The sequence below is a fragment of the Esox lucius genome, chromosome 20, assembly GCF_011004845.1.
Source record: "Esox lucius isolate fEsoLuc1 chromosome 20, fEsoLuc1.pri, whole genome shotgun sequence".
Lineage (NCBI taxonomy): Eukaryota > Metazoa > Chordata > Actinopteri > Esociformes > Esocidae > Esox > Esox lucius.
In genome coordinates this window covers 14123403-14149702 of record NC_047588.1, presented here as the reverse complement: position 1 = coordinate 14149702, position 26300 = coordinate 14123403, and the positions used below count along the sequence as shown (strand labels likewise).

The 26300-nt window shown below is 38.0% G+C and overlaps 2 protein-coding genes across 6 annotated transcripts in view; both read right to left on the bottom strand.

Annotated features, from left to right (window-relative positions):
- The window catches only part of otud7b (OTU deubiquitinase 7B), a 49837-nt gene extending 36378 nt beyond the window's left edge, over nucleotides 1–13459 (bottom strand). For 3 of the 4 annotated variants that reach the window (XM_010885343.5, XM_010885345.5, XM_010885346.5), the window contains exon 1: nucleotides 13064–13459. The gene's annotated coding sequence lies outside the window, so the exon portion shown is untranslated. The remainder of the gene's footprint in view (nucleotides 1–13063) is intronic. The other variant, XM_010885342.5, reaches the window with a different exon arrangement.
- Nucleotides 13460–13875: 416 nt separating this feature from the next.
- rbm8a (RNA binding motif protein 8A) lies at nucleotides 13876–19696 on the bottom strand. Of its 2 annotated transcripts, none has more exons than XM_010885341.5 (6): nucleotides 19569–19696; nucleotides 17046–17105; nucleotides 16858–16935; nucleotides 16542–16678; nucleotides 15276–15412; nucleotides 13876–14257 (listed from the first exon to the last, which is right to left on the bottom strand). In XM_010885341.5, exons 1-6 carry the CDS (start codon nucleotides 19627–19629, stop codon nucleotides 14209–14211), a joined length of 522 nt encoding a protein of 173 aa, XP_010883643.1. In that variant the 5' UTR covers nucleotides 19630–19696; the 3' UTR covers nucleotides 13876–14208.
- Between the last annotated feature and the right edge of the window lie 6604 nt (nucleotides 19697–26300).

Genomic DNA, 26300 nt, shown 5'->3' with positions numbered 1-26300 from the left:
TTACTGTGAATAAAATTCAGCCTTGTAAACGTTAGAGGCACCCCAGTGGAGTGACTAAGAAAGATACAGCACCTGCTCTTTCTTAGCATTAATTCAATTAAAGCACAATTCAAAGATTACAATAAAACAGTAGATCTTTAAGATAATGCTCTGCTTTATCTTATAAACAGAAACGTATTTAACGACAATACAATGAATTGGGATTAATTATTTTAATAATTTGATTAGTTTGCACATCTATGGGCAATTTAGAGGGCAAAACAAATCATTTGGAGGTTGGGGATGCATTAATATTTGCAAATAAAAAGTGTTAAATGCCTCTATGTAAAACAATATGATCACTATCAAACACCTTTAAAACACCATAAGGTTCCATGTCAGGGGTCGACAAATAGATTCAGATGAGGGCATTTTCAAACGAGCTGACTGTCTGAGGGACAGAAAATGTATAATAATTTAACGACACCTAAGCCATAAAAAGACCTAAGCCTATTTGGAGTTAACAATAAATGTTTACCGTAATGTAAATTACATGAGTCCTGTAATTTAATTTGGAATACCTGGGAAAAGAATCAGTGATGTCATAATAATCCACTAAATCTTTTAATCTCAAAACTACATTTTATGGAAATTTAAAGGGGCCAAAACAAATAACCCAATTTTAAATTGTGATGCAGTTTTTAAAGAGTACCCCAATATCAAATACTTGACACTTTTTACGGAAATATAACTGTTATTCACAGTGCCTTTGACAGTTACCACTGGATTACAACTGTAATTCACAGTGTCTTTGACAGTTATTGCGGGATTACATCTGTAATTCACTGTGTCTTTGACACTTATCGCTGGATTACAACTTGTGTGCTAAAATATCTGAAAATCACTTGCTCCTACAAACATGGCTTTGGGTGTTGAGTGCTGCTGTATGCATCAATGTGTTCCTTAAAGAGCTGAAGATTTGGGTAACAGCCTGACGTTGCAAACTCTGGGGGAATAGTACAATTCAGTTAGCACTTGCATTTAATTCACACTTCCTTACATTTCCATTAGGAGACGTGGGAGGGCTACATATGTTTCTTCCTTCCACTGCAATAATACCTTGTTTCATAATTACGGTCCTTGTTGCATGCGCCCTCTGAACAGCATTAATACCAGGCCTTGAATTAAATTATTTAATGGAGCGTGGCCACTAATGTTTCTCTTAACACATCAACAATCTGTTGAATGAGTCACACATCGCTTGCATGACAGTCAAATAGGCCACCTGTACATAAAAGCGGTACACTGAAAAGGGGAAAAATGAAACACTTCAATCTGACGTACACTGTAAAAACTGCAAGACTATTATGCTATTTTGGGAGAGCATTAAGGCAACTCAATAGGTAAAGAAAGCCACGGTTGTTAGAAGCTGTTAAATGTAGTAAAAGAGAACACATTGAAAAGGAAAATAAGTAAATACATAGTCAGGTGTTGAGAGAAGGGTGTGGAATGGCTAGATAAAATACTGCAAAAAAGGGTTTCATAAAATGTTTTTTGACTGATTGAATAACTGTAAGAGAAAAAAAGCATCATAAATAGTGTAATTAGCCTAATGCAATCTTCTCAAACATGCCCAATGTGTGAAATAAGACCAAGACCACCCTTTTTGAGCTAACCATGATGCTGTGTTTAGTGCGCTCCTGAGTCTTCTCACCAGTCTAAATAACCAAACTACAGGGGGAAACATGCGAAAGTTATATAGATCTATTTTAGCACAATATATTTTTTCCCACCGTAGGCTACTGTATCGTCATCAAATCTATTTCCAGAGAAGGGCACAAATGTTTGTCAGTTTAGATGTATGTAGTATGTAAGTCAACCCAGTAACCAAAGTGTACATTATTTTGTAGTACAGTTAAACAAACATCGATCCTACACAGAAAAATTAAGGGAACACATCACGGTATAACACCAAGTCAATTACACTCCAGGGAGATCAATCTTTCCAGTTAGGAAGCATAAGCGATTATGAATCAGTTACCTCTTTTGGCGCAAATGAACAGCAGGTGAACTGGAGAGGCAACAGCAAGACAACCCCCAAAAACTGAATGGTGTTGCATGTGTTGGCCACAGACAATTGTTCTCTCCTTATCCTTCCTCACTGATTCTTCCCTAGTTTAGCATTTTCCTAGTGTCCTTGTCTATTGACTATTGGTAGCATGAGGCAGTACCTGCAGCCCATTCTGGTTGCACAGGTAGTCTAGCTCATCCAGGATGGCACATCCCTATGTGCCGTCACAAGAAGGTTTACTGTGTCTCCCAGTACAGTCTCAAGGGCATGGAGGAGATACTAGGAGATAGGCCATTACACAAAGAGAGATGGACAGAGTCGTAGAAGGGCATCAACCCAGCAGCAGGACCGCTATCTTCTCCTTTGTGCAAGGAGGAACAGGAGGAATACTGCCAGAGCCCTACAAAATGACCTCCAGGGAGCAACTGGTGTGCATGTTTCCAACCAAACTGGCAGAAAGAGACTACATGAGGTTGGCATGAGGGCCAGACGTCCTCTAGTGGGACATGTGCTCACAGCACAGCACCATGCAGCTCGATTGGTATTCACCAGAGAACAGCAGAATTGGCACTGAACATGAGACAGACATGAAAGAGTCTGGAGACGCCATGGTGAACGTTATGCTGCCTGCAACATCATCCAGCATGACTGGTTTGGCGGTGGGTCAGTGATGGTCTGGGGTAGCATATTCTTAGAGGGCCGCACAGACCTCCACATGCTAGCCAAGGATACCCTGACTGCTGTTAGGTACCAGGATGAAATGCTCAGACCCATCGTCAGACTTTATGCAGTGGACCCAGGGTTCCTCCTGGTGCAGGACAATGCCCAGGCTCATTTGGCCAGAGTCTGTAGGCAATTCCTGAATGACAAAGTCATTGATGCCATAGACTGACCCTTGCGTTCCCCAGACCCGAATCCAATTGAGAACCTTGTGATGTTAAGTATCGGTGCATCCGACGCCGCCAAGTAGTGCCACAAAATGTCAAGAAGCTCACTGATGCCATGATCCAAGTCTGAGAGGAAATCCCCCAGGACAGCATCCGCAGTCTCATCAGGAGCATGCCCAGACGATGTCAGGAGTGCATACATGCATGTGGGGGACATACACACTACAGTCACATTATGAGTTGCTGTGATGAAATTCATGCAAGTTGGAACAGCCTGTGATTTCAATTGTTCACATAGATTTTTGGTGTGACTTTGAAGCCAGTCTTTAATCGGTTGATGATTTTGGTTTCCACTGAGCGTAGTTACATAATTTTGTTCTCAACGAAGTAAAGATTTTAATCTATAATATATTTTGTTCATCGAGACAAAAGGTGTGATTTGAGAGATCCCTTCATTTTCTTTAATGCATAACCTAGGCTAGGAAAAACATTAATGTCATCGCCAGTCATCTTTCCAATACAACATTCTAATAATGGAATAATAATGGAACTAACAACTTCCATGCTGTGCATACATTACATACCTTTACTGATTAATGCTTCTAGATAAACATCTCTAGCCACCTTTCCAACCTTATGCCTCTGCTATTATTCAAGTACCCTACCTTATGCATTTGGTTGAATTTGGGAATGCTTAAAGACAAATTTTTGGATGTGGCCAGTCGTACATCAGGAAAACTACTGAGGCTAAAATTGTGATTATTCGCAAGCTGGTAGTATATATATAAGTGCCATATAAGTGCATGTGTAATGATTTGCTTTTCTCAGTTTACCATTTTCTCTGTAAAGCCCTTTGGATAAATTGTGTGTTTAAAGCACTACATTAAAAAAAGTTGACTTAACTTAATTTAGTCAATATATCAAAAGTATCATTAATATTCTTTACTCTTTTTTCCCCCAACACTGGCTAGACAACTACACATTATGTTTGATGTAATTAAAAAAGTTTGCAAAATTCATTACCTTAACATGACTAAGTAAATTATTAATAGGGACATAAATTTCAGAAAACAGAAGAAATACAGTATAAATTATATAGTAATTGTTCTGTAAAAAAAGGCGGAATATATGTAATTTGTCATTATTAGCGTATTACTTAAAATAACAGTAGGATTGTTAATCTACAGATAATCTCCATAATCTTACAGAGTTTTGTATACAATAAAAAAAGTGTACAGATTATGCTAGGATTTATTTTAATCGTTTGACAGTACTAAAGATTACTGTACCTGTGCTGTTGAAATGGTATGTAGTGAAGAATTGTTATGGTTAATAGGAGCATACAGCCTAACAATCACCACCTAGGGCAGCAATTAGTGCTGTGAAAATCTGCAATAGTCAGTCAATGTTCAACCAATCCTTCAATCAAAACTTAATATTAGGCAAAGCCTGAAGAAACAAACATACAATGGTTAAACATTTTATTTATTTATTTAAGAAAGGTATGGAACACTAATTAAGGGGGGGGGGGGAATTCAGCCCTTCAAACACAAAAACTGGTTATACCACCTTTAGCATGAATGACTTCAACTAAAGGTTTCCTGTACCTGTATTTTTTTCTGGCAGCTTAATGCAGATGTGCATTATATATCATTATGTATATAACATTTGTGAGTTCTCAAAGATGGCCTGTTTATTTTTAGGTCATCACAACATCTCAATAGGATTTAGGTCCAGACATTGACTAGATTATTCTAGATTCTTCAACTGGTCTGTCCTACAGGGGAGAACAAAACAAACACCCCATGAAAAAGGACTATTACTTGAACTAAATAACAATTAAAAATACCGCTACATAGGTCATTAGATTGATTGCCAAACAGCAGCATTAGGCAACTAACAGAGTTAGGACTTTCATGACAGCATTCCAAGAACAACTGGAAATGTTCTGAAGACAAAAGGGTAGCCCTACCCCTTTTAGGACCTTGTAATTGATATATTGCTGTTTCCGTTATTTTGTCCACACCTTGTAGATGTGCTTATAGCATTTAAACTCATCTCTTTGTATGACTCCAGGTACACGTCAGATGATGGTGTTGCCCAGGTCCTGATGCAGAAAAACATACCCAAACCATGACACTCCCACCACCACGTTTACCCATTAATATTAGGTTCTCAATGTAGAATACAGTGTTTGTTTTTTGATCAACATAACACCGACCCTGTTGCCCTAAGAGTTCCACTTTTGAATAATCTATCCATTGAACATTGTTCCAGAACTCTTGAGAATGGTCCAGGTTCTTTATGGCAAACTTGAGATGAGTATTCATGTTCTTCTTAATAAGCAGGTAATCTGCCATAAACAAAAATTTTGCCCAGAATCTTTTTAATGATGGAGTCATGAATACTGACCTTAAACTGAGGCAAGAGGCCTGCAGATACCTTGATTTTGTTCTAGCATTTGTCCGGTAATGAAAACGGCTCTGGAAAAATTACAGAAGGGAGGGCAAGCAGCAACTCACAATTTGTCACTGATGGGATCGTGGTGGTTCTTGAATGCTTAATCATATAATTTATCTTAAATGGTCCTCAATGTATGATAGCAACAGAGAAAAATATTGAACTGAGAATTAGATCTACTTGCCCAATACGTTTTTTCGGGCACTGGGCATCAGGCATGGTTAATGACAGACCCTGAGTTATCAGCATGTTTCAAGGACTAAGCTAGGTATGAAACGGTTACCGGTTTCACAATAAACCACAAAAATTCCTGACGGTTAGTAATACCATTTCAAATTGAAATTATCATTAATAACGTGTTTGATTATCGCAGTTTGAAAAACACAGTAAATACTGTCCAACATCAACCAAAGTTAGCAACAGTCTTGACATGGGGAGCTGCATACAAAATGGGTTTTGTTTTGTGTGAAAACATGGCAGAAGGCAGTGACAGCACTATGGATATTTTTTTGCCTATTAAGAGGACCAAATCTGAAGTGTGGTCGTATTTTGGGTTTTACAAGAGTGCCGAGGGATACTCAATCGAAAATGGTCATCCTGTCGGCATAACATTAGGGGGAAAAAACAGGCTTAAAGTCATCATGACCACCACCCACAACGTTATAGCAAATGCAAGGTAAGATAAATCGGAAAAAGTAAATATGATGAATTTTTTTTTAATTATAATTTCAAGTGAACAAAGATGCATACAGGATGTTAGGCCAGCAGCACCTTACATCTTCATGAAAGACAGAACTTATGTATAATCAGTGCTGTTCATTTGATTTGTTTACATATAGTTGTATTGTTTTTGCATGCACATTGGTTAACTTACTTAAGATTGTGTTAATTAAAACCTGCATTAGGGAAACTTACTTCTCATGGCCACATGGTGCCATTTCTAATGTTATTGTTTTAATGTTTAGCCACACAAAAAGTGCATAATGCTGGTAATTTTGTTTGTTTGTTGCTTTTCAATATAAAACTTTGTGAAATTATTTGTGTATTGGTGCTTTTTGAACATGACCATCAAATTTTAACAACACCGCGATAATAATGATAACCGTGATCATTTTGGTCACTATAACCATGATATTACATTTTCATACCTTTCATCTACAAAGAGCAGTCAGAAAGCAGCAGGAAAGGTAGAGCAGTTCATAAGCATTGGCCTATCCGAATTTATTCTAACAATGAGTCTTCTTTACATAAGGATGTAGTGATAGCAGGCCTTGTAGGCTTAAACCATAAAGAGAGTCTGGCCGTCCTACTTATGTTGCCGGTTGGCAGGCAGCCTATTCTTGACAAAAGAACATGTAAATAAAAGAGTTTAATAATTCAAGATGAAATGTAATGCTTCCATCTCAATGCAGGGGAGCTGTCAATTGCCAGGAAGGGCCACAGCCCTACAGCGCACAATAATCAGGAGTTCTTAAAACACTGACTGGCCTTTATGCATTGCAGCTAGCAGACAGCAGTTGTTACTTCTAGTCTGATGCATAGCAAGAGAAACTGCTTTGGCAATACTTCACAAACTGCAACAATAAGCACAATGAAACTATGCAGTGGATATAAAAAGTATATACACCCCTGTTAAAATGCCAGGTTCTTAATATAAAAGAATGAGACAAAGATAAATCACTTTTTCCACCTTTAATGTGACTTATAACGTGAACAAATCAATTGAAAAACAAAAAAATCTTTGAGGAAAAAAAAATAAAATCCACAATAACCTGGTTGCATAAGTGTGCACACCATTAAACTAATACTTTTTTGAAGTACATTTTGATTTTATTACAGCAATCAGTCTTTTTGGGTAGGAGTCTATTAGCATGGCACATCTTGACATGGCAATATTTGCCCACTCTTCTTTTCAAAAGTGCTCCAAATCTTTCAGATTGAGAGAACATCTCCTGTGCACCGCCCTCTTCAGATCACCCCACAGATGTTCAATTGGATTCAGGTCTGGGCGCCAAAACGTTAATCTGCTTCTGGTGAAGCCATGCTTTTGTGGATTTGGATGTGTGCTTTGGGTCGTTGTCATGCTGAAAGGTGAAGTTCCTTTTCATCTTCAGTTTTCTAACGGATGCCTGAAGGTTTTGTGCCAAAATTGCCTGGTATTTTGAACTGTTCATAATTTCCTCGGTTCCAGCTAAAGAAAAAAAGCCCCAAAGCATGATGCTGCCTCCACCATGCTACACTTTGGGTATGGTGTTCTTTGTGTGATGTGCAGTCTTGTTTTTGCGCCAAACATACCTTTGGGAATTATAGCCAAAACGTTCAACGTTGGATTCATCAGACCATAACACATTCCCAGGTGCTTTTGGGGGACTTGCAAACTTCAGCCAGGCTTGGATGTTTTTCTTTGTAAGAAAATGCTTCCGTCTTGCCACCCTACCCCATAGCCCATTCATATAAAGAATATGGGAGATGGTTGTCAGATGTAGCACACAGCCAGTACCTGGTAATGTCTCGGTTGTGCCATATTTTTTCCACTTGATGATGACTCTTCACTGTGTTCCATGGTATATCTAATGCTTTGGAAATTCTTTTGTACCCTTCTCCTGACTGATATCTTTCAACAATGAGATCCCTCTGATGCTTTGGAAGCTCTCTGCGGACGATAGTTTTTGCTCTGAGATGCAACTAAGAAAATGTCAGGAAAACTGCTGAACTTAATGTGTGTATAATCAGAGTCACTTTAAATGATGGCAGGTGTGTTATGACTTCTGTTTAACATGAGTTTGAATGTGATTGGTTAATTCTGAACACAGCCACATCACCAGTTATAAGAGGGTGTGCACACTCATGCAACCAGGTTATTGTAAGGTTTTATTTTTCATTTTTCCCCCTCGAAGATTTCAGTCTGTTTTTCAATTGAATTGTTCACATTAAAGGTCACATTAAAAGTGGAAAAAGTTCTGATATTATTTGTCTCATTCTTTTAAATCACAAATACCTGGCATTTTAACAGGGGTGTGTAGACTTTATATCCACTGTATGCTGAGACATTCATATAATTGAGCAAGTACTGTAGCTGTGTTAAGCACTCAATGAAAACAAGTAACATATTGTATAAGGATAATTTTTCTAAAATGATAGTATTTATTTTTTATTATCTGCGATTAGAAAACAAAATGTATATACTACCACTTAGGGCTGGGCATTAATTAAAAAAAATATCATTATTGAGTTTCTTTAAAATAATTCAATAATGACAAAAAATAAGCGTTATATTGCAATATTACTACTTCTGCTAATAATTTATTCCAAATACAAAAGGATCTCATTTTGAATGCTGTTATAATGCTGCACACAAGTGTTATTTCATTTGTACTATTACGATTTCTTGGTTTATGTTTTATTAAATGCTAATTATTAAAAGTTTTCCAAAACTAAACAGTATATAAACAACAAAAGATTGTGTTTAAACAATAATGACAACGTGCTGTAAAGCAACGTCCCAGGATGGTCATGTCTAGTACCATATCAGTCTCCATGGAAACGGAGGAACAGATATATGGTATGCCAAAACAAGGAATGCCATGCCTCTACAAATAGTGACAGTCATACCATACATATACATGAAACAGACCTCAAAGTAACAACAAAGAACACACCGCAGATCCAACAAAATATTTTTTGTTGATAGGATATTAATGATATATTTTTGTGACAAATAAATATATCATCATTAATATCATATCAACAAAGAATCTTGAATTTATCAATATGTAAGTTTTCACTCAGCCCTACCAAAACTTGCATTCTCTTTACACACATTATTCAGAACTACTATTTAGTGAGGCCATATCAATGTTTTTGAGTCAAAATGGCATTTTAGTTAGTAGCCTACTTTGTCCATCATTATTACATTGCTGAGAAGTCTTTGTCATTCTGCTTTGTGCTAAATACATTGTTTCTTCACAGTACTATTATGCATTTGTGCCCAGGCATGTTAATAAAGTGACAGATCAATTAGATAAATTAGTAGCATTAAAATCCAAAAAGCTTTGCACCACTCAAAAGTTAAAAAAACCTAACAAAAAAACATTACATTTGGTGATTGCTAAAAACAAACATGATTCTTCAAGCATCGAGATCATACACTCACCTAAAGGATTATTAGGAACACCATACTAATACTATGTTTGACCCCCTTTCGCCTTCAGAACTGCCTTAATTCTACATGGCATTAATTCAACAAGGTGCTGAAAGCATCTTTAGAATATTGATAGGATAGCATCTTGCAGTTGATGTAGATTTGTGGGATGCACATCCAGGGCACGAAGCACCCGTTCCACCACATCCCAAAGATGCGCTATTGGGTTGAGATCTGGTGACTGTGGGGGCCATTTCAGTACAGTGAACTCATTGTCATGTTCAAGAAACCAATTTGAAATGATTCGAGCTTTGTGACATGGTGCATTATCCTGCTGGAAGTAGCCATGGTGGTCATAAAGGGATGGACATGGTCAGAAACAATGCTCAGGAAGGCTGTGGCATTTAAACGATGCCCAATTGGCACTAAGGGGCCTAAAGTGTGCCAAGAAAACATCCCCCACACCATTACACCACCACCACCAGCCTGCACAGTAATAACAAGGCATGATGGATCCATGTTCTCATTCTGTTTACGCCAAATTCTGACTCTACCATCTGAATGTCTCAACAGAAATTGAGACTCATCAGACCAGGCAACATTCTTCCAGTCTTCAAATGTCCAATTTTGGTGAGCTTGTGCAAATTGTAGCCTTTTTTCCTATTTGTAGTGTACACGAGTGGTATCCGGTGGGGTCTTCTGCTGTTGTAGCCCATCCGCCTCAAGGTTGTGCGTGTTGTGGCTTCACAAATGCTTTGCTGCATACCTCGGTTGTAACGAGTGGTTATTTCAGTCAAAGTTGCTCTTCTATCAGCTTGAATCAGTTGGCCCATTCTCCTCTGACCTCTAGCATCAACAAGGCATTGTCGCCCACAGGACTGCCGCATACTGGGTCTTTTTCCCTTTTCACACCATTCTTTGTAAACCCTAGAAATGGTTGTGCGTGAAAATCCCAGTAACTGAGCAGATTGTGAAATACTCAGACCGGCCTGTCTGGCACCAACAACCATGCCACGCTCAAAATTGCTAAAATCACCTTTCTTTCCCATTCTGACATTCAGTTTGGAGTTCAGGAGATTGTCTTGACCAGGACCACACCCCTAAATGCATTGAAGCAACTGTCATATGATTGGTTGATTAGATAATTGCATTAATGAGAAATTGAACAGGTGTTCCTAATAATCCTTTAGGTGAGTGTATATTCACTTTGAACAATGTGTGAGGGAACAGCAATAGACTCGGAGATGCAGTTTGAGTACCAGCACACTATTGTACACTTGAGAAATAGGCTTCACCAGCATTTAAAGTGAACTTCCAGGTCTTCAGATCACCATCAAATCCAATCAAGAGTGGTAAAAAGGATATGATAAGATGCCGGGCAAGATCCAGTAGCAAATTAAGACCACAGTATGATTACGTCAATCAGGTGTGTATGTGGTAGAGCAACATTTGAAACAGTTGTGTGAGTGATAGGGCAAAAACTAAAATGTGCCCCGCTTTGGGTCCCAAGGACCACAATATAATTTCTGTAATAGATACATTTTGGAGAATCTTAATCCCTCGTGCCCTTTTAAGTCCTTTAAGGAGCATGTCATATGCCTTTTTACTCACGAGTAGTCACTCTAACACAAAGACCTGATTGACGGAGTGTTGCAGAGATGCTTGTCCCTCTGGCTGGTTGTCCCATCTCTGCAGAGAAACAGGAACCATGGACCTTCTTGTCCGGTTACCTAGTTTGGCAGGATGGCCAGCTTCAGGACGTGTCGGCGAAAGAGTTGGACCTTCTATAGATTGGTGCGTGCCTTTCTAAATCATGTGGTACATTTAATTTATTACACAGGTGAACACCATAAGGTTCTAGAGACATCTCAAAGATGATCAAAGGACACACTAAATTTGAATTGATGTTTTTAATAAATTGGTGCAAATCTCTAAAAACATGTTTTTGCTTTGTCATCGTTCCCATGGCTTATTCTTACTATCTGACCCTAAAGTCTGTACTAAATTGGGAAAAAGGGTGTTTAAATACGTTGCTTCCTCTGCTTGGAATCATTTGCAAACCTGAATCTCTTTGAGCTTGTCTCACTGGATGCTTTTTAAGTAATTTTAAATGACATGGAGGCAGGCTTATCAGGCTGTAGATCTTTTGACTGATGGTTATGTTTGATCCCTGACTTGTGACAAACAATGATTAATAATTTGATATTTTATGATCCAGTAATTCATTATGCATTTTGATTGTAAATTGTTGTATGTTTTATGTCAGAAACTCTTGTAAAAGAGATTCTTAATCTGAAGGAGTTGCTTCCTGGTTAAATGGAGAGAATAAAATCTACACACAGGGTATGTATGTAATACTTGAAAGATGTAGGCATGCCAGTCACACTGGTAGGTAAACAAAGACCGATGTGTGCTGTACAATTATGTCTGATGTGAGATTACTTAATGTGAAACATTTCGTGCGCAAAAAATGACGCTGTTAAAGCTCGCATTACGTACGTTCTGGGTTTTAGTGAAAAGATGGGCATACTGCAGTACGTTACAGTAAAATGTCAATGTTTCACAAGCATACAGTAATCTCTGAGGCAAGTAACGTCAGTTGTAGAACAAGTTTGCCCTAGTGAAAGAAAAAGCGATACTCAGCATCTCTATAAACGGGATTATTTAGAATGTGAATAATGACCGCAAGCAACTGGGCTACGTTAGGAATTTTTCCAATATTTGACTGACAACTCAAGTATCGCCTTCAGTTAGTAGTAGCTCAAACCTTAAACGGATTCAGATTAACATGAGTTAACGCTAGGTCGATGAGGGGAGGATAGTGGAACAAGTAGGGTAGCTTTTGTAATTAGCTAGATGCATAGTTAGTTATCACTGTCAGTAGCCAGGAATAGAACTACTGTAGTTATTTTAGCGACTCAGCTTTTATTAACTACATAACTCATAGGTTAGCTAACTATCACCTTTGCCAAGCATAGAAGATAAACAAGACAGAACTAGAACTACAGCTGGGGTTAGTCAGCTACTGACTGAGCCAACAAAGTTATGCAAAGAAAGCTTAGGTAGGTTAGGTATTCAGTCACACTCAACAGTAACCAAAGCTGCGTATGTGTAGCTACTACTGTAGCTAGTTAACGCGGGACTTGCAATAAATTTGACGCTACCTACAACATTAACATGTTGATGAAATAACAGTTACTTTGTGAACAAGTGTAGCGATAGTATTAAAAGTTGCAAACCTTATTTCTGACAAGTCTAGTTCTTTGGCTAGTAAGTTAGCTTGACACTAGCTAGCTAACGTTAGGTTGGTAACTGAAACTCACATTGTTTCATGTTTTGGCCGTACAGCTTGAACAAGTCCCCCATTCCGCTAGCTAAAACTTCCCATTGAAAACATAAGCTGGCTAATTTTGCTATCGGTAAAGTCATCCAGTCCACAACGTTGCTAGCGATGTAGCGATGCTACAAACCAACGTTAGCTACCAAAGCAAGCCTGTTGTTAGCACTTGTCTCTTGTCCGCTTACCTTAAGCGGCCTCGCAGATGTCTTTCATCGTCCCATAATAGTCCTCCCTCTTGACAAATATTGTTAGAACCTCCTCTGTTTGTTAGACCTATGGTTTCTGTTTTCGAGTTAGTACTGACGAAGAAGTCTACAGAATCCAAAACAGGACTAAACGAAAAAGTAATTTCTTACTTAGCTAGCTTGCTACAACAACAACGTCAAACAAGGAGCGCTTTTGAACCCGCCCAGCTAAGGCAGGCAAATTCTGTTGCCTGCCAATCATAGAACAGATTGACGACGACTGACGACCGAAACGCGAATGATCACACCAACCTTTTGACTGAAAGGTCCGAAGTTCTAGGAACGTCAAATGGGAAGGAAAGAGTGAAGCACATGATTGGATGCTGATCGGATGCAGAGAAAGTAGGTAGGCAATCGGTTGAAATAACCTATGGGTGTGTAACATAGCCCCGCTCAGTGGGTGAGTGCAGAGGTATCCAAGACCAATGGAATTGTCGAAAATGGACAAACTTCGCACACCCGGATCCGCTGTATTGAGATAGTGCGGTAGATATTTTTTTAGTGAGGTCATCTGGTTAATGTACATTTCACTACTCTACACGAAGCTTGACCAATTAATCAAAGGAGGAATATATATAACCATTTAAATTTTTAGCAGCCATTTAGCAGACACTCGCATACAGAACAACTTAAACTGGTGCGTGCATATATTGTCATACTGGCTTCCCATGTGAATCGAACACAGACACTATAAGCACCATACTTTACCAACTGAGCGACTGTACCCTGGGACAAAATACAGTAATATGAAGTGATTCATGTAAAAAGGTTTATTTTCCATACATAAAAACAAAAACAACTCAGCTCCACAAATGCACCAAACGTAACCACATCAAATCTTGAAAAAAAGAGGGTTCTATAAGAAATTACTTAAAACCATGGATTTTTATGCAAACAAAGTTTCATGGATGGTACTGTATTAGTCAAACATGTTGCTGGAACAATTAATCATTTGGTGTCTAGAGCCTATAGCAATTGGTGACCTTCACCATTTGACACCATTAGAGAAAACAATAAAAAAATAACCCTCTCAAGAGCAGGTTACGACAGCCATTGTGCCGAATGTGGCGGCACTTGATGCGAGATCAACGCCGCCTCCTGTCTGGACTCCGACTGCGTCTGCGTCCACCACCCCTGTGAAGAGGATCGTTTTCTCAAATCCATGTCATTGTAGCCAGTCAAAAAAAACATTTGCACACAAGGCTACAACTTGATTATCTTTGTCTCATTTTTAGGCAAGCCAACATGAGTGAAAAATCTGTCAAAATACCCTTGAAGAATGCACATATCCCAACCGCTACTGAAAGTAGTTCTGGATATGTTAATCTGCTAATTTATGTCATTCAATCAATCTGTACTAGGTGTGAAATGTTACGTGTATTTGTATATAATCAAACATTATAGCTAGGAAAATGTATATTATATATGATTGCATAAACCAATGGCATAAATGATTGTGGAAAATATCCAAATAATAATAAATGAATCTTAAAAAAAGAAAGTTGTTTCGTCTCATTGCTGTGTGCAGCTCCATTGGTTATTTGACTCCAGTGAGAACAGAGCTGGGAGAAGGAATTAGTAGTTAGCTAAACGCAAAGGAGCAACATGCCAAGCACTGGTGAGCCAGAACTAGATGGCCCAGCATCATTCAGGTCTGCCGTCTGGGAACATTTTGATTTCCCTGTAAACTATAATGGGGATTGCAAACAAGGTGGATAAAACAGCAAATTCATTTTCTCTGGCAGAGATTCAGAGTTTTTTCTTAACGCGTTTCATGTGGTCCTATTTTAGTTAAGGCACTGCTGGTGTGACTTAATTTTGATATGATGCGGGACAATGCACTGTTTTAATTACTATTTTATTTCATGCTATATTGCAGGCACTGCTGTTTTGGGTTGTCCCTTTGTTTCCATATGCTCCTGGAAATTCAGCTACCCACGTTAACTATTATAATAAAAGGAAAATATAAATACAAATGACACAATTCTCAGGCATTTTGTACCCATTCTAGTCTTCTTTTCATAAAGACTTGATCAATCATTAAAAACAATTTTGAAGTTAAACCCTCAGCTCTAAATGTTGCTCCCTGGTGTGTCCTGGCAGCACACAAACCTCTTCACAGCAGAGTAGCACGCAGTCTGATGACACTCACCTCCTCTTGCTCTTGGGTGGTCCCCTGACGAAGCCCCAATCCACACTAATCGGCTGACCCATCATGTCTTGGCCATTTAATCCCTCCATGGCTGCCTGGGCCTCCTTGTACGTCTCATACTCAACCAACGCATAACCCTGTGAAAAGGATTGACGAACAAATCAAGGAGTAAGCGTCCAATTCCAGCCATAACATGCCTTAAAACAGCCTTACCCCCTCTTAACAGCCACAAGTCAACATACAATTACCCTGTTAATGCACATTAACAAGAGAGGAAAATGTAGCACACTGGACATGGTAGTTGCTGTGATCCAAATGACCTCACAATGCAAAATGTCTATGTTTAGTGAAATGCTGCCACTTTGTGGCGTAAAAAAGCATATCGTGACACTTTTATCAAGTGTCCCCATAAGACATGACAGTACTAGGACACACAAAAACTACTACTCCAAAATAAAACCTGATGCCAGCTGTAATGTCATGGTGATGCCAAACATTACCTAGCGGTCACATTGAACTGTGCATGTGCTGGCCGTCAACTCAAAGGCATTCCTTCGCTCTGAAGTTGTTCATGATTGAATTGAGAACAGTTTGTAGTTTTGATTCTAATTGTTTACTTAACACCATAACTCATTAGTCTGAAAGTCACCTGAAAAAGCGTGAACATTTTTATAAGCAAAACTTTAGATACTAAGAACCAACCTTCCATAGATCCAGCTGTTATACTCCTGAGATGTAACCACTGTAGTAGTGTAGTGTGTTTTACAGTGAAAACCAACAAGTCCACTAAAACAGCAAATTAGACCAGTATCTCAAAGAAAACAAACAGACTGCTCAACTATTAAAATCCCTGTTGACTGTGGTTGTATGCCTCTTCTGGTTGTACCATAAACTGTATTTTTGTGTTAGTACTGAGTGCCTCCTTCTTTAGGAAGTGAACTCTTAGGGGCTGGTGGAGCATAGCAAGCTTATGTGCAGAAATGCAACACCGGGTCTAACAGTCTGTGAAGGCCATCAAAAAGTATATCAACATTAAGCTTTTTGTAATGATTAGTGTTTAGTAGGTCTTGCATTAAGATTAAGAACATGTTCACAATTAACAATCATTAACCTGTGAATTCCTGTTGTGTTCTGTTGAATCTGCTTCAAAAACACTCCAGGAGGTTTTGCCATGTCAAGTATAAACCCTATGAACTGATATTTGCCAGGAAAATACATCCTGCCAAAACACTACCCGGTTCCCTTGTTGTGAGGATTCTTCCTCACCTTGAGGTAACCTGTTCTTCGGTCCAGATTAAGATGTAGGTTCTTGATTTCACCAAACTCTGCAAACTTGTCATGGATGTCCTCCTCAGTCGCCTCTTCGTGTACCCCAGTCACAAAGAGGATCCAGCCTTCCACAGCTAAGAGAAGCAAAGACAAATGTAAGTTAAATAACTAATCGCCATTTGGTGACCATAATACAGTATTTAAGTTAAGGAATAAATATTTTTTTTAAACTAGCACCATTTCCAACCACACAGCACATTTCCAGATGTAACTAGCAAAGAACTGTCCACGTTTGATTCATTAGAGCACTTACATCTTTGAGGGCCAGGCTCATCTCCATCTTGTTCCACTGTATCATAGTCCTCTCTCACCCTAGACCTCGCTCCCTCCTCTAGCACAGCAGAGAATAGGAAGGAAGCAATGGCATCACAGACCGTCAACTACGTAAATTGGAGCATCAAAATCAAGGTTTCAGGGGTGTAATTTCCAGTGCCAACTCACCTGAACCAAAACCTCTCCCTTTCCTTCGCTTTGCCTTCTCTTTTAACTTGTGAATGCTGTCTGGGGAACAAAGGCATTAGAAACACATTAGTATGAAATAAAGTTGATAGCGATGTCAGAGTTTGGGGCTTGATTTGATCTAAATTACACATGGCCAGACATTATTAAAAGCCATCTTGCTACTGAAAGAAATCCTAGTAAACAATGTGCTATCGGTAGTTGATAAGCTGGATATTCTTGATTAATGTACAAAGAAGGTACGTAGTTAACCAAGTTAGCATTACAGAACAGTAGAAAACACAGAGCCACTTCATTAGGCCAAAGACCAAACATTTGTGCAAAAGTTGTTTTTTGACATGTAAGTGGAAGTTTTTCCAAAGTATATTACCTAGTCAAGTAATATGACTCCTACATTAAGTATTTGCTTATACAATATGCAAATGTTTGCTAGCTAACGTCACCCATCTAAGTTATAGTGTCCCTATTAGTGACGTCTATATCCCTGATCAGTTGCCGACGTGTGTCCCAGAATTGACAGGCATGAAACTGAACATGTACCTCTCATGAACAGCAATATTCAATGAGATATCCTATGCGCAATGTTAGCCTTCCCCTGCCCTGACCGGATTTAAAGCCACAACCCATGCTCCTAAATTGTAGAAGCACACTCATTTTAAAGTTTAACCTCTAGCTGAATTCACATAATGTCAAAGAATGCTACTTTGTTTGGCCAGGGAGGCAAACTGCTTCTATTTGGACAAAGCAGTCAAGTTTGAGTGGAGTTTGCAGCAAATATAAAGCTTAGCCAGCCTAATGTATATATTTACAATGTATTTTTTGTTGTTATGTAAATGAACAGCTGACCCAAATGTTTTTTAGCCATGCATGTTAGTGGACATATGTTTCAAGTTTGAATGTTCTATTTTACTGTGAGCTGCTCACTGCTGAGTATTTCACAAAGACATTCAACCATATTATGAAAAACAATTGACAATTTTGCATTATGATTTCTGTTTGGTCAGAGACAAACACTGAGAAAAACAGTCTTATCGAAGGACAGGACGTTTAATGTATTTGTTGATTCAATAGGATCAGTTTTTGAATGGTCCTTAAAAATAAATTATGCTTTATGGTTATAAATACATAATTTATGCATTTTTGCCATAGTATTGAAATATGCTTTGAGAAATGTGATACTTCTCATATCCAAAATTCTGGTATTTTGTACAATTGCATTACTCTTAACTAAACGTTACATCCCATATGTAATTAAATACTTATTTGCCCTTGATTAACAATTCTAATAAATACTTTTCCTCACAGAAGGCAAATCCGTACAAGCAGCACAGTTTGAGGAGATGTTGCACAAGAAACTAGGGAAAACGTTCATAAAACTCTAGTTTCATAAAACTGACTGCAACTGGTAAGGCACTCTTGGACTGTAGATATGCATTCGGCGAGAAGAAAAGTTTCTCAGAAAAGGAAAAACCAGAGGTACAATTTATTTTTAGGTATTTAAGTAGGCATACTATACCTCCTTAAATTGCAGTTAAAACATGACAAAAACAAAAACAGCCTACAGGGTTTTCACATTCAATGGAAATGTTCGATAAGGAATTTATTTACCTTCTTGTTCTTACTGTCCATAGTATATCAATCTGCACAGATCTTTATTATTTCATGGATAAATTATTTAGCTTATATCAATCAAATACCACAAATTTCTCTATATTGGAACATCAGAAACATAAAGAGAATACGTACGGGATGTAACGTACAGCGGCGGGTAATATCATGTGGAATATCCCCTGCAGTGTACAGGCTACAATAACGGCAGATATCATGCAATCATCGCGTTACCTAGTTATATAGGTTCGTCTTATTTTGGGAGGATTAAAATCTAACTGAACTTATTTTGATAGTGGAACAACAAAAACCAAAATAACTCCGCAAGTTTTAAGATAGACGTCCGGTAAATAGGAGGGCTGGTATTGGTGAGAAGATTTCGCAGAACATACGGCTTGTAACATACAGCTGCGAGACACCGTTACAAACTCCCGAACTCTAGACTAAAAATGCGTTATTAAATAGTACTTACCACGTTACCTAGTTCTAAAGATTTGTCAAAGAAAATGAGAAATACTGTTTTCATCATCTTTGTATTGCTGTAGCTAATTAGCTGATAGTTGTTGCAGTACTGCATTGGCTAAATTACCCAGGCATACGTTCGTTCGCTCACGCAAAATTATCGCAATATGTTAAAAATACATAACGAGACTCTCAGTTCTCCTTTAGACATTATCTACAATCACTTCGAAAATACAATAGCTAACTAGCTATAAACATCATTAGCAAACCCACAGCACGCTTACGCCTGAAGCGAAGGCCCAACACCCATCCTTAATTTGTGCGTAGTAGTACATTTTCAAACGGGTAGACTAGACCTCCACATGTACCCGCTGGCTGATATGGTAACCATACAAAAACTACAGAGGTCTAATATTTCATTAATTTTACCATCACCATCCTCATCCATAGCAAAATCCTCGCCTCCCGCTTCATGAAGATCCAGTACGTCCGCCATGTTGACTGTTTTTGGGTTAGTGCGTGGATGCACTTTAACCTTGAATATATCCGGGAAGAAGTTAACACTTCTTCTCGCGCCAGATGCCGGTTTTTCAACGTTTTCCCGAGGTGTTCACTCGTACACTCCCCCTCCTGGATTTAAAGGGAATGGTCTGGTGTATGTGGGAACTCTTGCTGCTGCTCTAACTTAGAAAACTGAGTATCTGGTTATTGTCAGAAAGCCTCAGAATTATCCAGAGGATCTGCTAAATTGTTAAAATGCAATTGTAATTAGTATGCGTATTAGCTCTGTCAATTATTTTTTAAAACAAGTTAATAAATTCGCAAATTACACAACAACTGAGCAAGAAGAAAAATACTTTTGAGTGTCTAGTTTGAGAAACAGACGCATCACGGGTCCTCAACTGGCAGCTTCATTATATAGTACTCGCAATATACCAGTCTCAAAATCAAAAGGGATGAGGCAACTCCGGGATGCTGGCCTTCTAGGCAGAGTTGCAAAGAAAAAGTGATATCTCAGACTGGCCAAAAAAATCCAAAAAGATTAAGTTGAGCCAAAGAACACTGAAAATAGACGGAGAAATAACTTTACAAACAAGCAGGTTTGTACAGCACTGTACTCGCTGGCCTCCGTTACAGCTACAACTTATACACTTATTTTGAACTTTGACTAATGCTACATGGTTGAAGCTCCCATGAAGTCTTTGTAATTTGAATCATCATTATACGTCTAAATGACAGTGTGTGCTTATGAATAGAAAAAATACTGTGTATTTTGATTTCCGCGAGCCTCAAGCCTGTGGGTGGCCACAGCCAGCCTGATACAATGACTCGTGACTTTATTTGACTCAAACTGACTTGATACCCACCCCAAGCTCAAATATTAAGAAATACAATTAAATATACTATTAAAGTGTGTAGCACATCAACTCTTCATTTAATGGATTACTGTTTGAATCCGACAGCAGCCAATGAAATTGTGCCAGCGGAGAAAAAGTTGCACATAGTAGTGCATATAGGCGGCTGAATTCAGATGATACCCAAAATGATTGTTTTTGGATATAAAGCCGCTGTAGTCAACAAAAAGAGCAACTTGCAAAACATGCGGGGAGAAAATTGTAGGTTCAGTAGCAGATGTTTTGATGTGCCTTTCAATAAATGATGTAAACTTAATGGCAAGTGTCTGGAGAAAAAGAGAGCACTACAGTATTTCGTTTTTACATTATATTGATGTGTCTTTCTCATGGCTGCCCATGTATTTCCATGGAAATATAATGTTTATTTGGAAGGTAATATATATATATATATATATATATATATATATATATATATATATATATATATATGTTTTTTTAAAACATTCATGATTTGTATAAATGTAATATATTAACTATTAGGCCTACTATTGTTAAAAATATGAAATTAATAAATACTACATTTGGTTAAGAGCACATTATGACTTTTATATGACTCGAAAGTCAAAGTTTAGTGCTTGAGACTTGACTTGGGACTTGTTGGTCTTGACTTTGGACTTGAATGGTAAGAATAGTGACCAGTGCCAGCTCTAGTCTTTTGGGGGCTCTACGCAAAATTGGATTTGTGGCCCCCTCTCCCATATCGTCCGTGGCCCCCTAGCAGTTGGAGGCCCTAAGCGACCACTTATGTTGCTTATGTCTGGAGCTAGCCCTGCTTGTGATTTGTAAAACCATGACTTGGTCCCACATTTGGCAGCTAGAGATGACAACAAAATATCCATTCCCCCTTGCCTACAAGAGCATACACATCGAAAACTACCAAGCAAAGATAGATTTCGGAGAGTAGTGCCATTTGTAAAAGACCTGGATAAAGCAAGGGTGAAAACAAGAATCAACATTGGTTCAGCAGCATTTCCAAGGTGGAAGAACAAATGGCATTAAAATAGATGGAGTTCAACTCTGATTTAACTGTTTCTTCCGGACCGGTACATTGATTTATTCACATTATTTTACAAATTGTTTAGATTCGTATTTGAATAGCTAACTCTAGGTAGCTCCCAGTGCTGCTAAGCTAAAGCTAGCTTGGTTAAATACCCAATGAACATTTTTATATTGGACATGGAGTTAACGCTTTCATCCTGGACAGGCAAAAATATTTGTGCATTATTATATAGGTTGTTTAGCTTGATATTGTGCTACACTAGCCAACTGTAGCACCCAGAACCACTCAACTTTGATAGGCTATATTCAGTTGGGTAACTGGCTAGTCTGTCTTAACCCAATTTACATAAAATGTACATTTGTCTAAAGAAACACTTATAACTAAATAGCTCAGAGGGAGAATAGGGAAGAATTGGGGGCACTGTTTCTCACATATTAATTACTTTCAGAATGTTACCTAGTGCAGACAAATTCAATGATGTATATTTTTCATAATGGTTCATGCGAAAGAAAATAAATGCATTGCCAGGCTGGCCTTACCTTGTCTTGTCTTCTGTCCGGTGATCTGTTCAGCCTGGCCATGCATTTGTTATTTTCTTGCACATGAGTCATTATGAAAAATATACTTTATTGATTAAGATTATATATCGCCCAACACATGTATTTACAGATACATTAAAACAGGATTTTTGTGGAACTCAGCATTTTAACTGTCCCGTATTTGTCGATGCACATCAGATAATTAGTAAAATGTAAACTGTAAAATATGTAAACAAAGTACATCAGTATGCGAATCCTTAACTCTCCTACTGACATCATCTTCAACTAGCCTATATACTACTACAGCGTAATAGAATTCCTGAAATTCAGTTATGGCTTTTGGTTTTGGTGTGTCACCCCAAGATTTTCAGTTGCCCAATGAAAATTTCTGGGGGTGCCACTTATCTTACCAGATGTTAACATATTTTCTGTGGCCGACAGACGGTGCTTACTGCAGATCTAGTAACATAATTATTTCATTTTGATAAATGGTTGACATGATAGAAAGCTTTGCAGATGTTTTGATATAACAGGCAGACAAAACACTAGCTTATTTAACATGAAATGTGTGCTTTTTGTGCACAGGACTTAAATAGTTTAGGTTACAGTGAGGGAAATTCAAAGAGAGAAATTAATTCTGGTATCAGGCTGGGTGAAATAGATTTTCTTGGATTATATGTCAGACATACAGCCCTGGAAAAAAATTAAGAGACCACTGTACCTTTTTCTTTCCCTTCCTCACTCAAAACTTTCCCTTTCAACTTTTTTGGAAAGGAAAGGAAAAGGTGCAGTGGTCTCTTAATTTTTTTCCCGAGCTGTATTTTGAAAGCTGTATGCATGTGCATGTGAGCAGTTTTATCAAGTGTCTTGTTGCACAGAAGTGGAATGTATAACATAGGTTGCTTAATGTCAGCCCCATTACTTGATAGATCGCAGATAAGGTGTTTGTGTTCACTCAACCCAATGGTATCACATAAAATGAATGTCTCCTTGACAATTATACTTCAGAATTTAGTTTGTTTGCTGTGACCGAACATTTATTTATGTTTGTATATTTGTTCTGTTCAATAAAGTTGTATGAAGGGCTGCGGTGAGTAGTGAGGGATAGCTATCTAAACTAGTGACATAATTGGCCTGTTTGACTGACAGCCCTACGCAATTTAGAGGTTTAAAAATACATATTTTACATGTACTGCTGTTCTCCTAATGGTTGCCTTTGTTATCTACATCACATTATTATTCTTACAATTAAGTTACTTAGAGGGTTTTTAAATTGTCAAAAGCAAAACAAAAATAGCTTCTTAGCAAATAAACATTTATTTGACTATGAATTTGGTTGTAACTGATTGGAAAGGGGTCTAAGGAGGGGAAACAAGTAGCAATTAATGACAGAGGGGTTTGGAACTCTCTTTCTTATTGGTCTATCAACATTAACCAGGCAATGTTACCAGGCATGCCAAATTGACATTTGGCATGCTCTTAGCTCTAAAAAGGCAATTTCTTAATATAGAAAATGTGGCAGCAATGAAACTCATTGTAGTTGACCTAATATTTTTGTATTCTTTCCTGTAGATCCTACTTGTGCATCAGCGACCATGAAATTCTCCCTTATCTCCACACTTGTTGTCCTGCTGACCACTGGTTTGAATATGTCACATGAAGGATTATGCAACATCTTAATGACTTTACAACTTCTCTGCATACCTATCCTACACTACACATAATAACCAATACATATAATTAATACAAATCATGATTCAGAGACCATTATGCCTCTTTACAATCATCCTTGGTGATAATATGTATTAATATGTATTAAAAACCATGTGTGTCAGGCTGTGACAGTGTTTTCATTGTGAAGTTTGGCATCCCATATGATAGCGAGACTCTCTTTAAGTACTACCAGGACGCCATTGAGAAAGTACAGTCTAATGAACTGGTCAGCCAAGCTCAGTAAGCCACAGATCAGCACACCATTCCAACAGCAGAGTAGAGCAGAACAACAAAAGAAGCATGATGAACTGTTTATGACATGTAATCTCATCACATCAAGCCAAGTCATTCTAAACAGATTGCTCAAGTTACAGTATGTTACTTTTCATTTTCATGTATTGATAACATTGTACCTCACAGGGACACTACTGTACATAAATAAACATGTCGCTTTTCACACCTAGCCTCAGACATAAAGCTGTCTTACACTTTTTAAACAGACATCTCAATAAGTGAGTGTAGTAATTGTCCACCTCTCCATTGGAGATACATGAGAGAGGGTAAGGCTCAGATTCAGGATCAAACTGAGGTGACCAGCATGAGGAGGCAGATTATGTGTTTGTTATATTGAGAGGCAGAACCTGGCATAGGGCTGTTGCAATTATCACATGGCCTAATTGTCTGATCGCGATTATTTGAGCCAGATTGTAATTATTTTTATGACAGTGATCTTTTTGCAGAATATATTCCAAATTAAAATGTTTTCAATCTAAATGAAGGAGTTTTACGCCGATGTTAGAAACATCTCAACAAATACCATGCCTGTCTGTTTCAATCAGTTAAGGTGTCTGGTGTTTGACAGGTCTTTAATTTGTTTCTTAATTTCTGTAGGCCTATGTTTAATTAAACTATCCATTTCTGAATAGTTTTGCAGTGCACCGTTATGAAATATCACAACATTATTAGGCCTAGTAAAAAGGCAAACACGTTTCAGTTGCCTATTTGTCTGTCAACTCTGATCGACAAAAGAAAACCACACACCAGCTTGTGTAAAATATTTTACTAATATTGTAAGTCGAATTTTGTCATTTCAATCCTTATTTTTTAATTATATAATGTGCATTTAAAAGCATATATAGAAAGATCTGTTGTCCCATTGCATATTTAGGCTGTTTAAAAAGTAATGTCTACATGTTTAACCGAATTAATCAAATGAGAGTTCAAATATTCAAATACGTATGCTATTTCAAATAACAAGCCTATAACATTGATTTAGTGTTAGTTCAAAAGCTGAATACAACGGCACCACTCTGGGCGCATTTTAGTTTTCAGCCAAATCAAGCAATTATTTGGAGGAGCCGAATTGTCGGAATTTGTTCCATAAAGGTGTCGATCAAAAGCGCGAACAACATAAATTTGAAGAACCGTCTCCGGGTCACCAGGTGTATTATTACAGTATTATTAGCCTTACACTATAAAAGTGGCATAAAATCAACAATAGAGACAATTAAATCGTTAATCGCAATTATTTGTGTGACAAATAATCTCATAATCATGTCAGCCCTATCCTGACCCAGATAATGGTTGACACTGTTCAGGCCCAGTTCAAAAAGCTGGTTGTTGATTTTCAGGCCCAGATGTAGCAGCTCTACCGGAGCATGGTTGAATAGAAAATAAAAGTTAATGTAAACTAAAACAACATGCCCATAGCTCGGGTCCACTTTTGGTTCAGTCCTGACCATAGAAGGGCACAACTATCTTCTTCTGACTCTTTCATCTGTGTCAAGTCCATCATATTGACATGATCCTGAAAATTCAACAATAAAGGGGTTAAAAGGTGAACATTTTGTCTGGAATTTCTTTCTGTTATTCATGTGATAATTTGCAGATTGAACAAATGCACAATGTACAGCTTTGTAATATACAGTACCAATCAAATGTTTTAACACTTGAATTGGCAAAGGTCAAGTTGAGGCTAAAGTTAATGCATTTCTGATAGAAATGCTTATTCAAGTGTAAGCCAGTATTTTTTCCCATTAACTGGCCATCTTCCTCATATAGCCCTATTCATAACGTAAAATAATTGTTTGGAATTGTTAGCTGAATTGACATTGTTACATTAAGATCACATAGGCTTTATTTATTTACTTCTCTGTGGATCCCTTTGAGCTACTCACAAAAATAACAGTTACTTTTACTGTTGTCCAGTGGAAAAAAAATCTGCCGAAATATATTATATAAACAAAAATATTTAAGACATTTTCAATGCTGCTTGTTGATATCAAATGTGCCAGAGGGCACAGTGAAATTTCCAGAGGGAACATTCAGTTTGACACCCCTGATTTACACTGTGGACACTGGACAGGGAGATGAACCATGCCCCATGATGTTGCAGAAGTCATCAGCTGTGACCTGATACACGCTCTCACGGCTCAATTGGTGACCACTGGAATGCAGCCAAAAGTCTGCATCAGGGAAGACAAAGCATGATTAAAATTGA